Genomic DNA, 14014 nt, shown 5'->3' on the forward strand with positions numbered 1-14014 from the left:
GCACACACACACACACACACACACACACACACACTGATCAGTGCTCATGTACCTGTGATTTATTGTCATGTAGTTTCAAAGTTCCATGTTAAATTACAATAAATACAGAATTCAGACACTAATGTTGCTCCGTTTCCAAAGTGTAAAAAAAAAAAAGTAAGAATTGCCCTAACAGTACAGTCAGATATACAAAGTGAATTCAAAATCTTTGCACCATGATTGTGTTTCTGGAAAGACCTCTTCTAACAGCTGCCAGTTGGTTGCAGATTTTTCAAAAGAACCCCATCACCAATCTTTTTGTTTTTTCAACATAACCGCATTACGACAATGTTTTTCATAAACACATCAAAATTGCAAGTGTCCAGTCATCATTTTGACCATGCCTGAATCTCTTTTTGTGATGCTCCTTGTGATTTCACAAAACATGTCCAGCGGAAGGTCCAAAGTGGAATGCCCCCAATCGTCACACAATTTGGGGTTTAATCAAGACAATCCCAAAAGTTAAACACAACCTGGAGTTCAATCGTCACATGTGACATTGAACAAAACAGTTTCTTATCATTTTGGCACGTGGTTTTTTTTCTGTGTGTGTGATGTCGGCAAAGATGAACTGTGATGGCAAAAAAAGGGGTGAAAGCCACATAACTGTAAATAAAATTTCCTCTAAAAAATAAAATCACCTGGCTGCTCAACTAAGCAGCACAAATAATAACATATCAAAAAACAACACAAATGAATTTTACTTAGCAGATCCTTATGTAAATAACATTTTATTACTACTAGGACAGTATAAAACTCCACTCGGTAACTGGTATCGCTCTGCACACAACTTGTGCGCCCTCTATTTTTTCACAGGGTGAGTATTTTTTGCTGTATTCAGTTTTATTTGACAGAAGTCACCTTTTTTTTTAAACATTTGTGAATGTGATTTAAGAATAAGAAAATTGTACTTAAAAACACTACCTGTACAGTTGATAAAGCTTGCATGATAATGACATTATGAGCCTAGAATTCATTGATGGCCCTGATTCCCTGTGGGAAAACGTTTTAGAAATGAGAATAATTTTTGAAAGTCGCCCAGCCCTATGTACTTGATAAGGGAGGTCACACTATGAATGAACTCAGTTCTTAATCACTCCTGTTTCATTTGATCAAAAACAAAAGTCAGCTCCTAGGGATTAACATGTTGAGTTATTTAAAAAAAAAAAAGAAAAAATGAAACGTGGTCTGAGGAGAATCTGTTAAACGACATTCGTGTGAGCTCTGACTTTGTGCAAATATGCATGACCACAAACTAAAGGCAAGCTAAACTCCCATAGAGCGCCTGGGCCGCTGTACTCAATTCCAGAAGTGTCTTGTGGGCCTTTTAGCCTTTCTGACATGATTCTGAAAAGGTCCCCGCTTGCCCACGTGCTTTATGCTCTTGAGAGCTGTGGTCACTTTGACGTAACTCAGCCCGCTCAGAGGAGTGAGTCATCGTTCAACAAACTGCAGGTTAATGACATTTTCAGGAACGAGCAGCGTCCGTGTCATGGGTTTCACAGAAACCCCATTCGGGTCTGGCCGCACGTCAAACTCTATCAGGATCTATTGAGACCAGAAACACAGAACAGAGACTGATTAGCATACATGAAAACCACATGATGCGCACACACGCACACGCACACGCACTATTTCTTCTCGCTTTTCAACAGCGAGGGGCTCCACAGGGGGTGCAATTTCCCCTTACAAACGATCATGATTGACAATAAAAAAATGATTTCATGCAGCATTTTTAGGCGCATTTACTGCCCCCCCCCCCCACCCCCAGCACCCTCCGAAGTGCCACCCTGTGCAGCCGCACATATTGCACATACCAGAAACTGCCACTGGAGATAAGAAATAAATACGGTAAGTAAAATGAATGATATGATGGAAAAAGAAAAAAATATATGATAGAAAATGATACAACGATTTAAAAATAAATTGTGGATTATTACATGAAATGTAATCTTTCAAGATTTTTAAATTTTGGATGGAGATCCAGCCCTCATTTTTGGTGGAAAATGCTGATTGGAGATTTAGCTCTTCCCCCCCCCAATATATATATATATATATATATATATATATATTGGGGGGGGGGTTAAAAATCTATGACAGTATCAGTCAAATCAAAGCATTGCTATCTTTGAAAATCATGCTGAAAATCATGAAATGTTATTCAATAAACATGAAAGATAGTGTAAAGCGAGTACCAAAGGTAGAAAAGTTCGATATAAGTAACATCCCATTTACACAATAGTTTAAAACATTCCTCCTTATGGTACAGTGTAGTTTGACACCATTCCAAATTCATCAATCCAGATGCATGTTGAAGGAACAAAAATAAGCGTGTTCTCACCCTGGCGATAGCGAGGTAGAGTTCCAGCTCCGCAATACGTCGGCCTATGCAGCTGCGTTTTCCCACCCCGAAAGGCACAGAGGCGTATGGGTGATGACTCTGGTCTTTTGTCAACCATCTGTGCGGCAGGAACTCATTTGGATTCGAAAACACGGTCGGATCGCGCGATGTCGCAAAGTGGCACAGTGTAATCAGGGTCTGGAAGGTGTGATTTTAGCGTTAAAAAAGTTTGATGGTGATGATGATTCGACTGAATTTTATCAGACTCCTTTAAAAACTCCTCACATTTTTAGGAATTAGGTAGCCTCCAACCTGGATGTCTCTCTCAGTGATGACTCGAGCATTCGCAGGAATCACCGGATACAACCTGTAAAAAGCCCCCAGTTTTGAGCATGATCAAAGTTGCCCATTCCAACATGGCTTTTTTTTTTTTTGAGCAATCGTACCTGAGCACTTCTTTGACTACAGCCTTCATAAGAGGCATGCGTGCTACATCCGCTGCCTGAGGCACCTTCCTGCCTTCCAGGACGCTTAGAACTTCATTGCGTAGTGACGCTTGCACCGCAGGGTGACGCGACAGCTCGTACAGCGACCAGGACATTGTGCCGGATATCTGAAAATAACACAAAAATACAATACATCAATTTTCAACATGCTCCGGTTTCCTCCCACATTCCAAAAATATGCATGGCAGGCTGATTGAACACTCTGTATTGTCCCTAGGTGTGAGTGTGAGCGTGGATGGTTGTTCGTCTATGTGCCCTGCGATTGGCTGGCAACCGATTCAGGGTGTCCCCCGCCTACTGCCCGGAGACGGCTGGGATGGGCTCCAGCACCCCCCGCGACCCTAGTGAGGATCAAGCGGTACGGAAGATGAATGAATGAATGAATGAATTTTCAACATCGCTTATCCCGACGAGGGTCGCGGGGAGTTGCTGGAACCTATCCCAGCTGACATACATCTGCTCCAAGCTAAGTTTGAAAGTAACCAAGAAGCTGAAGCGTCCATTGATGAAAAAAGAGATTGGTTCGGGGTTCACTTCTCCTGTCGCATGTAAATCCACTTCAATTCCAAGCGCCGAGTCTCGGTTCTAAATACACATCTGCGCGATGGTCCTCTCTCTGCCTTATTTTCATGTCGATACCGGTCACTAAAACCAAAGCGCCCTCTTGTGTCCGTTTATGGCAGAACGTCAATGGTATAATAAGATATCCTTTATTTGTTTTATCTATGGTTGACGGAACATGTTTAAAAATGAACCGCATCCCTGTAAATCCTCTCCTATTCTCATTAAATTGCAATTTTTGTAATCAGTTGTATGTTAATAATGTTTATTCCTGCTCAGAGTGCTTTATTATTGTGTTGCTATGAAAATTTATGTTCATTTGCTAACTCAGTTTGGATGGTATATTGACTTTCTCCATGATGGTATTTCATTCATATACTTATTTAGCAGATTTGGCTGCTATCATTGACTGAGAACAATAAATTGTTGATATTACTCAGTGGATTAATAACGTCAATTTTTCTTGGTGAATGCAGTTCAGTCAACTCAGAGCTTTTGCTTACTCGTGTGTATTGTACAGAGTTCTAGACAGGTTGACTGCTGTTTTGTACTTGTATGTACGTATATTTTGGAACATGAATGGTATTTTCTCTCTGGATGGTTTTATTCTATAATATCTTATTTTTTATCCATTTGATATATTCCTTATTTTGAACATGTGGAAAAAATTTATTGTCATCAATATTGGCTGTTATGAAATGTTTACATTGACACTTGATAGCATGACACTTCATAGCATCATCTTATTTTGCACTTCAATTTATTTTTGACTAAAACCCAGGGAGTTGTCAGCTTTATTTCACACTGTTGTACATTCGTTACAATTAATCCTAAATTCAGAGTTAGTTGATTGTGTTTGATTGAGGAGTTAATTTCTTTATTGCAGAACGACCGTTCTGCCTTTTGCCAGAAATCAATCAGGTCTTTGTTTAAATTGATCATTGGTTTAAGAGAAATCTTATGAAGCAAAAGTACTAGTGGTATCAGTTACTTGGTATCAGTATCAGTGAGTCCTCAAGAGTTGTACACTCGTAATGATATCGGTCTGAAAAACTGTGTTATCGAACATAGTTCGTTTTTCGTATTAGTACCTTCCAATATCAGACATCATTAATGGTTTCTATAATCACAACGCGATCGTGATGGTATTACACAGTCCCTTCGGAAGACCCAGGTACAAAAATACTTACGGTGTCGACGCCTGCAAGTAGCAGCTCTGTGATATTGCTGTAAACAGTCTTCATGGGCAAATCTGTCTGGGCCAAGAAGTAGGCCAGGTAGTGGCCTTTCACTTTTTCGCAATTGCTTTTTTTCGCCGCTTCCCTTAGGCGATGGTCAATGTGGCCTTTAGCTGGAAAAGTAGCACAAAGGCGCAGCATGTGAACGATTTGCAACATTACAACACCGCTTTCCAACATTTCCGCGGCACATATCGTCATCTCTCACAGCACACTAATGAATAGCAGTAAAATAGTTGGTAATTAATGAGATAGGTAATCCGTTTTGATTGATCATTATTTTTGAGCAAGTGTAAAAAAAATAAAAAATAAAAAACAACAACGTGGTGACGATGGTTATGAACCACTCGCCTTTCAAGAATTACGTTTGCTGTACAACCAATGAGCGAAATTTTAGTTTATTTACTGATAAACAGAATTTAAACATGTCATTCTTAATTTAAGGAGAAAAGAGATGACATCATGAATCATAATCCAGCCTTTACATTCCCATGTTTTGTAGTGCGTGCAGTTTGAGGACGATAATCTCTGGCTTGCTGATCTACTTTGGATGAGCGTGATTATTTTAAACATGTTCGATGTTCATGTTTGCATTCCTCAGATGGGCATGCATGTGGAGGAGCAAGGGTAGATAACAACCCAGCTCTCGGTGGAAAACAGCAATAGCCAAATGGGAGCTGAGGAGCACGCAAGAGAAATCATTACACAAAGTGGAAACGTTGATTTTCTTTTACAATGTTTCGAAACTTCATCTGGACCTTCACACAACATACCATAAATGCTGATTCATCCTTTTTTGATAACATGATTTGATGATTTAAAATCATTTCGTACCCCGGCAGTTGCGTAATCTCAAAACCCCAAAGGAACCTACCAAATTCAAACATGTTGTCCCAGCACTGACAGAAGATGTCCCAAGGTTTGGGGAATAGCCAATGTAACCATTTTGGCATGACCATGGTAAGAAGCGTCTTTACAAACATGGTGTTGATGGACTCGATGAAGAGCTCTGTTTCTTTGGGAACCACTGGCTCCAGGCAGCCGATTCTGGACTCAAACAACACGGAGGAGATTCCTGTCAAAAAAAAAGAAAAGAAAAGAAAAAAAAACTCAAGTCAAGACCTGTCACTGATACAAAACTGCATTGGCACAGAGCAGACAGCAGTTGATGAATGGTTTGATGGCCACTCAAATGTGATGAAACACGTGTCTTTAATCATCTCGTGGTCCAAAAAGTATTGCATGAGAGATTTACTTTTGAGTCGTTTGGATTTTATAAGAGCTCATGTGACAAGATAAACAGTAATCCCCACTCCATCGCGAGAGGTTACATTCCAGACCACCTTCGCAATCAGTGAAATTGACTCTATAGGCAAGTTTTTTAATGGCATTCACAGCACTTAATTACAAAAAAGACTTTTAGAATCATACAAACACCACTAATTTGACAAATTGTTTATTTTAACAAAGAGTGAAACAATGTACCATCGATTTGCTAATCCGCATATCCTCACGAGGGTCGCGGGTGTACTGGAGCCTCTCCCAGCTGTCTTCGGACAGTAGGCGGGGTACACCCTGAACTGGTTGCCAGTCAATTGCAGGGCACCCATAGACGAACAACCATTCGCGCTCACTATCACACCTAGGGACAATTTAGAGTGCTCCATTAACTGCCGCAGGTACGGGGAGAACATGCAAACTCCACACTGGAAGGCCAGAGCCAGAATCGAACCCTGCAGCTCTGCAGGATGAGGGGGGGAATGCTAACCAGTCATCCACTGTGCCTCTCAACTTTGTGGGTTCACATTAAAAAAAAAAATCTTGCAACAAACTTAATTCATCATCTCGCAAATTAAATCAACGATAATGCCCAAATATATACATTATCAAGTGAACCTATGGCTGTCACTGTTTGTAGGCCTAAAAAGTAGGATTACAATGGAGGATATTACTGTCAATAAAACTAGGCTGTAGTGTAATACAAGCTGTCTCCAAATTTGTAGGCTGAATCCTTAAAAGGCAAAAGCTGTCTGCCTCATGACGTAACTTCTGATGCGCCTCGACCATGCACGGGTGTCGAAATTCACACGACCTTCAAATCCACCCTTCAAATCTGGCCTCCATTTCCATGGAGACAGGCTATGTTAGTCAGTCAGTTATCTATAACATGATGACGCTACATCAGTGAAAAAGTGAAAAAGAAAATGGGTCATGTCAGGCTTTACCATGCGCACATGTTTCAAACTATCAGATTCATCACGAAACAGTCCTCCAAACTCTGTTGAACCTCACCCTCAAGGCCGAAATAATAGAACTCCCTTGCGATGTCAGTCACAAGGCCTTCGGGATGTCTGCGGAGGCGAAGTTTGGCGATGAGGTCACTGACCACACTGTTCAGGGTTTGGTCGTATGCCTCGACCGCCTTGGGCCGCAGCATATGCTTCGCAAGGAGGCTTCGAACCTCCTGCCACTCCTCGCCTTCACTGAGCACAACACAAATCAACATCATCATCGATTATCTATTGGGATTGTATTGGGGGAGAAAAAAAAACGAAGAAGGTAACAGACACCAAGCATGTTTCCTAAATAATGAAGGCGCCATCTCATTTTTACCGTGTGGGGATCTGCAGTGGCTGAATTCAAGTTGGCTTTACGACTTGATGAGATGCGAGTTTGTACAGAAGACACAAAAAGGAGGTTTGAATGTTTAGTTAGCAAGGCCCACACACTTAGATCTCACCCCGAATGAACAGAAACTGTGTATATGCATGTAAGCATTATGTATTTCCCAATAGTGGCCAGTAGTATTACTTCCGTTAACGAAAACGAAACTTTTTGTCAACACACATTTTTCACTGCACGAAAACTGGACTAAACGAGAACAAAATCTCTCACAAGAACCAATAACTAGGACTAAATAAGAAATAATTTTTGTGGGCTAATTAATACGAGAGGAAAATGTATTTCACTCATTCACTCCCAAAGACGTTTTTAAACGTCTTTTTAGACTTGGTCCAGAATTGGCTGGTACAGAATGAGTTAAGTAAAGAATGGGTTAAAATCCATGGACATTTTAGTTCACGACCAAGTTCTCGCATGATTCACGGCAAAATAATCCTAGGTGGCGAGTTCTCGCGCGATTCATGGCCATGCTTTGCATGGGGCCCACGAGAAAGAGGAGATGCGATGTATGGACACATTTTCGCCTCATAGAAGTGGACGGAAAAACAAACAAACAAACAATCATTCTGCTTGATTTTAGTACAGTGTCGAAGGGTTAGAATGTGGACACAAGGTAACTGGATGAAACACGACTTAAGAGAAACGCCGCAGGTCGGCACAAAGACATTGTGGTCCGCAAAAAGTTTGGTGGTGCTTGTTTATAAAATAGCATCAAATCAACAAGTATAATGTTCCAACAATAACATGGCTGACTTACTAGCTTGTAGCATGTAGCGATAGTAGCCGCTAGTTGATATAATTGTGTGTGATGTTGATTTTGTTACACTTAATTGAAAACAACTTTTACCTACATTTTCATACCATACATGAAATGTGTGTGGACATGAAAATATAATAAAAGGGTCAAATGATTGTCCTGACTAAAACTAGACGAAAATGTTGACAGTTTGTTTGTTGACTACAACTTGACCAAAATAAAAAACTAACAAACACGATTGAAATTAAAAACTGAAGACTACAACTGAGACTAAATTTTAAAATGGGTGATAAACTTAACACGAGTGACCAGTGAAAGATACCACCGGACCAGGCGTCTATTTGCAGGAATGATCTATTTGGGAGGAGACCGTAATTTGTACAAGAAAATTGTTACTTCCATGTTACAGTTGGAACGGAATGTGTAGCTACCTCACATTAGCATTTTCTATTTGCATGTCATTTTATTTTTGGTTCCTATCAATAATTCAGAGCGGTTTGAGGCGAAACTAATTGTCGCCCGACGTAAATTTCCGCGTGGTCAAATATGTCATTACAAGTGCGTTGGCAAACTTAGGCCTATTCATGCACTTGCCGCTTGGCTGTAAGACGTTTTTGTATTTTGTTTGTTGTATACGGTGCTTTGTGTAGAAAAAGGTTCGTGGAGGTAATCGGGGCAACTTAGTGGCACAACCTTCGGTTTTCCCCCTGGGTGAACAGGATCACATGTAGCCTTCTGTAATGTCATTCACCTTAGTTTGACATTATAAGAGCACTTACGATGTCAACAGTCCATAGTGTTGACCTCTGAGCTTCCTGTAGTCCTTCCAGGAGGAAAGGTCAGAGCGCATTGGGCGCTGGCCCTCTTGCCTCAGCACCTGCTCAATGAGCGCCGGATGAGCCACATGGACCGTCGTGATGGGGCCGAAGCTCGCCTTCCACATGGGGCCGTACCGCTGCACTCCCTCCAGCTGGGACGTGAAACATGAAACTAGCACGCTTGTGTGCATCTGGAGCTTTTCCAGCTAAAGATAGTGACTTCTCTGACATTATTCCATGGCTACTGAGAATTGTTATTGCTCAGCGGCCACAGCAGATTTATCCCACGACACAAACGTTTTAGGCATTCTTCATGAGAAAATGTCAAACTTTTGATTTTTTTTTTTTTGGGTGGGGGGAATTTTACAGGACTGCACAATGTAGCCATCATAGTCCTGAAAGGTATTTTTTTATAATTACCTGCCTAAAGCCTTCAAACATCTCTTTCATTCCCTGAGGTTGATTTTTGTGTCTTTTAAGAATTCACACATTCTATCCCAGGCATGTATTTTTAATATTTTTATGCTCGTTTCACGTGGGATCTGGGAAGGAGGATCTGAAAATGGCTGGCATTGAATGAGTTAAAGTTATGGTTCTGTTCACACAGAATAAAAAATGGAATTTAGGTAATGAGCATTTCACCTCAAAAGTTCCTGTGTACTAATTGGAAATCAGAGTTGTTGGCACATCACTGAGGAGGGGCACAGTTCATCTAGTGATCAAAACTTAAGAGCATGCAGTAAGTGTGTAGTCTTCTTGGCAATAGCAAATTGGCACACCTGCACAGTGGAATGCAAGATACAAGATAAGGCTCTCCTAAACATAGTTTATTTTTGTCTGTCAGAAGGTGATCACTGAACAGTGAGTAATCGTTAAACTGCATGAGCTGATAATTTGATTTTAGCAAGAGAGTATTATACACAACTCTCTTTATTATTATATCATGCAGCTCTAAAGCTCTGAAAATCACAGAGCAGCATCTTGTTCAATTATTATTTCCTTGACTCACAACTGGGGGATCAGTATTTTTATAGGCACGATCCTGGATACAGCCAGGAAGTGCATTTGGAATTTGCATTTAAATGATAAATTAAATGAAATGATGATTAATTGATAACCACTCGTTTTCAAGAAATAACCCCAAAAAACTTAACACATAATGTGGTCTATTTGCATCATGCAATCAAATAACCCCGCTGCTCTTCACTTTGGGTGCAGTCATGTGGAACGTACTCCTACCTGTAACTGGTGCAACTTGGACAGTCCCCGGCGGGCGAATAAGTCCCAGGCGAAGCCGAGCACCGACGGGCCGGGCATGTCGTCCAGGCTCCTCACCGTCGTCCCGTCCGGACCGACCGCTGCCCCCTCAGCCCACCTTTCCGCCCACTTGAGGAGGGGGAAAGCGCTCCGGCCGGACACTCTCAGAGCTTGCTGCAGCATCCTTCTCACGGAGATCATGGAGCGGTCGCCGCGCGCCGATGCTCATTTTCTCTCCCCCGTCTGTCCGGAGGCTCTATTTATAACCCCGCAACCTGCTCCTCGAACCCGCGGAGATAACGCGCTACATTTTCGGATTGGGGGGAGAGGGGGGGGGGTGTCAATCGTGGGTGTGTGCGAGGCCGAGGTCCCGCCTCCGCTTGGATGAGACGATTTGCGCATGGAGGTGTGTCCAATCATCGAGCCGAACAAGGAACAAGGACCATCCCCGTGAGGCAGCACACGTGGAGCTCCAGATAAATAATACACGATTTACTTGCTAGCGTGTCTGATGAAGGTGGTGGGGGCGCGGGGGGCGGGGGTCAAGGGGGCTGGAGCGAGAGACACCGGCTTATCTCGAGCACTTTGCTCCCCCCCGCCCCCTCCCCTCCAGACCCGCAGGCTGACACATTTAGTTATCACGCATTTGTGCATGAAGGCCATTCAAGGCGAATGTGGTGAGAAAAAAAAAAAAAGGACTCGCTACATCATTGGGACGCTGCCACTGCAGGGTGCTGTTCACACTGGAGACGTTTGACCCATTTGCAGATTGGTAACATACAGAAAGCACCCCATTTGATGCTGGGAAAGATATCAACAAACAAGAACAACAGCAATTCTAAATCAGGAACTCCACGGTGGGAAGCGGGTAAATAAAAAAAAAACGTAGCTTAGCTTGAAACGAGTTTCGGCAGCATGGGTGCATATATGGGATGGTGTCCTTCCACTAGCTTGGACAATTTTGGCAAACATCAGCTGAACAAAGTGGGGCCTTTTCACTGTAATACATAAACCAAGCAACACTTTTTGGCTACATTGTAACGGGGTCACCAAAGTGGTCCTTGAGAGGCACAGGTGGCCCCCAACGACCACGTGAGTAGCCCACTGGCCTGTTCCAAAAAATAGTGCAGCGATGATGGGAGCATTGTGATTTCCGAGGAATGTTGTATAAGTGGCCATTTGAAAAATTTACATTTACAGAAAATAAGTGTTGCATTTGGGTATTTTTGTTCTTAATCATTAGTTAAATCATCAACAAGATCAGTTTCTTCAGATAAATGAATGGCGGGGAGCGGGGGCATAAAATGATTTCTATGCGTAACAGAAAATCTGTTGTAGATGGATAGACTATTCGATATAACACTGTTGTTTTTGGCCTCATAGTTTTGGGGGGGGGGGGGGGGGGGGGTCAGAGTGTCAATCCTGAATCCAGCCTTCCTCTGCGGCGCATGCAACGTTATCCTCGTGCTTGCCTGTGAAAAGTCGCATGAATTTAGGTTATTGTGTTATCAAGACAAAGAATCGACAGCAACTAGAACTTCATCAGTTCATGCACTGAGGCTGGGCGGGAAGGAGAATACCGCATTTACATTTTTGTCCTCAAGAGTTCTACGTATTTCACTTGGAGGTTTTTCTATTTAACACGAAGAGTTAGTCTGTGTTGCGACACGCGTCCGCCCAGTGGTTCCTTGGTTTTCACAATATACTGTATAAATAGGTAAATTCCTCAACTGCATTGGACAGCAAAGAGCAGATTCTGAGTGTTTGCTTAGGTTGTCTCCAGAGACCCTGGTTTCCTCCCTCATTCCCAAAACATGCATTCTAAGTTCACTGGAAATTGACAAGAGCTGTGAATGTGACTGTGATTCGTTGTTTCTCTGCTCCACGATTGACCGGCAATCGTTGGTCGTTTCTCTGCTCCATGAGTGACCGGCAACCAGTCCAGGTACAACCCGCGTCTCGTTTACAGTCAGCTGGGATAGGCTCGAGCTCACTCGTGACCCTAATGAGGACAAGCACAATATAAGAAAAATGGATTCAACCATGAAACTCACCTTCATTATTGTGAGAACATATGGGGGGGGGGGGGGGTGGCCCAGTGCTTAGCGCGTCGACCTCACAGTGCAGAGGTACCGGGTTCAATTACAGCTGCGGCCTCCCTGTGTGGAGTTTGCATGTTCTCCACCAGCCTGCGTGGGTTTTCTTCGGGTACTCCGGTTTCCTCTCACATTCCAAAAAACATGCATGCCAGGCTGATTGAACACTCCAAATTGTCCCGAGGTGTGAGTGTGAGCGTGGATGGTTGTTAGTCTATGTGTGCCCTATGATTGGCTGGCAACCGGTTCAGGGTGTCCCCTGCCCCAAGACAGGGCTCCAACACCCCCCGCGACCCTTGTGAGGATAAGCGGATCGGAAAATATATGGATGGATGTATGGGCCATTTTTTTAGATGGCTTTTTAAAACAATTCATCTGACGGTTTCATTCTTTTAAGAATTTGGTCTAAATTACCTTCAATGGATAACGGGCTGTTCCTTCCACAACCCCTTCTGTTGATTGTTGCCGCCGGGTCTGAAATGGATGTCTATCCATCGATCCATCCATCTATTTTCTATAATGTGTGTCCTCATTGGGGTCACAGCCGAGCTGGAGCCAATCCCAGTTGACTTCGGGGGAGAGGCGGGGGTACATTTGGCAAATAACCATTCACCCTCACAATCACATGGACAATTTCGAGTCTTCCGGTACGCTAACATGTATGTTTCTGGAATGTGGGAGGATTCCAGGGAGGCACACTTGCACAAGTGAGAATATGCAAAGCCTACAAAGGAAGGCCGACGTTGGGTTGACGCCAAACCTCTGAACCGTGAGTTTTGCGAAGAGGTACTATATCCGTATTTCTGAGATGATGATGATGGCTTCAAAGAACAAGGCAATGTTGATCCGATCCTATTCTTGAATATGAGTCTCAAAATGCTCCACAAGAGGCAAAACATTTGCGCTAATTTAAAGTCAAACGGGAACAACAGGCCAGTCTGGTGGTGGACTATTTACAGTAAAGTGGCTCCACACAATAAATTTTGCTGACTTGCTGGTTTTTTCAATCCCGGGAGAAAAACCTGACCCGATTTAATTTGAAGTGGAATTCGTGTAAAGCGCCAAGTGTATGAGCAGTATTGAGTAACAAGCCAACGGCTATACTCCCAAGCGGCCGCAGGGCCTTGGCTGACCCTCATAGGACGCTCTAACCGGAAGTCTTAAATCAGCAATGTGTCAGGGCAATCAATACAGGGGATTAACTCATAATCTGCTTTTTTGTACATTAAATTGGGATTTGCTGGAGTTTGGCATCATTGACGTAGCGCATGATCAAGTATTTTCACAGCTGCCCCCCCCTATCTGTGCACAATGTACATAGCATGTGTCTTTTTCCAGGCCAGTACTGTTCTCTGCTTTTTTTCCCTCCCCTCTTTGGGGTCACCATACTTTAGCTCCTTCTTTTCCAACAAAAAACTTTCCCTCAGTTTGGCTTGCAAAATATTCAAATTTTAAAATAATTGTTCCCACTGAAATGAAAATGGTGTTCATCCAAAAGTTAATAATTCCACAGACATTGGTATGAAACAGGCAATGGGACCGGCTCCAAAGACCCGTGTGTTGTTGTGTCTCTGGTTGCACATGATTCAGGTGTGCTCATGTATGTGATGAGGAAAAATCAATCACGGCACAAATAAGACCATCATCCACCAAAGTCAGGTAGTAGGTTGCACAATGATGATGGACGCCGATGCTGCAAATCAATTAAAAACACACGGA

General features: G+C 42.7%; 1 protein-coding gene across 2 annotated transcripts; it reads right to left on the bottom strand.

Moving 5' to 3' along the window:
- Positions 1-44: 44 nt before the first annotated feature.
- On the bottom strand, positions 45-10669 carry LOC127607260 (25-hydroxyvitamin D-1 alpha hydroxylase, mitochondrial). Of its 2 annotated transcripts, none has more exons than XM_052075397.1 (9): positions 10182-10669; positions 8904-9094; positions 6978-7168; positions 5560-5760; positions 4638-4798; positions 2827-2993; positions 2693-2747; positions 2381-2578; positions 45-1587 (listed from the first exon to the last, which is right to left on the bottom strand). In XM_052075397.1, exons 1-9 carry the CDS (start codon positions 10398-10400, stop codon positions 1474-1476), a joined length of 1497 nt encoding a protein of 498 aa, XP_051931357.1. In that variant the 5' UTR covers positions 10401-10669; the 3' UTR covers positions 45-1473. The 2 variants fall into 2 exon arrangements, with proteins under 2 accessions (XP_051931357.1, XP_051931356.1); XM_052075396.1 differs by having other exon boundaries at positions 2666-2747; positions 10182-10665.
- Positions 10670-14014: the final 3345 nt, after the last annotated feature.

Source organism: Hippocampus zosterae, chromosome 9 (assembly GCF_025434085.1).
Source record: "Hippocampus zosterae strain Florida chromosome 9, ASM2543408v3, whole genome shotgun sequence".
NCBI classification, from domain to species: Eukaryota; Metazoa; Chordata; class Actinopteri; order Syngnathiformes; family Syngnathidae; genus Hippocampus; species Hippocampus zosterae.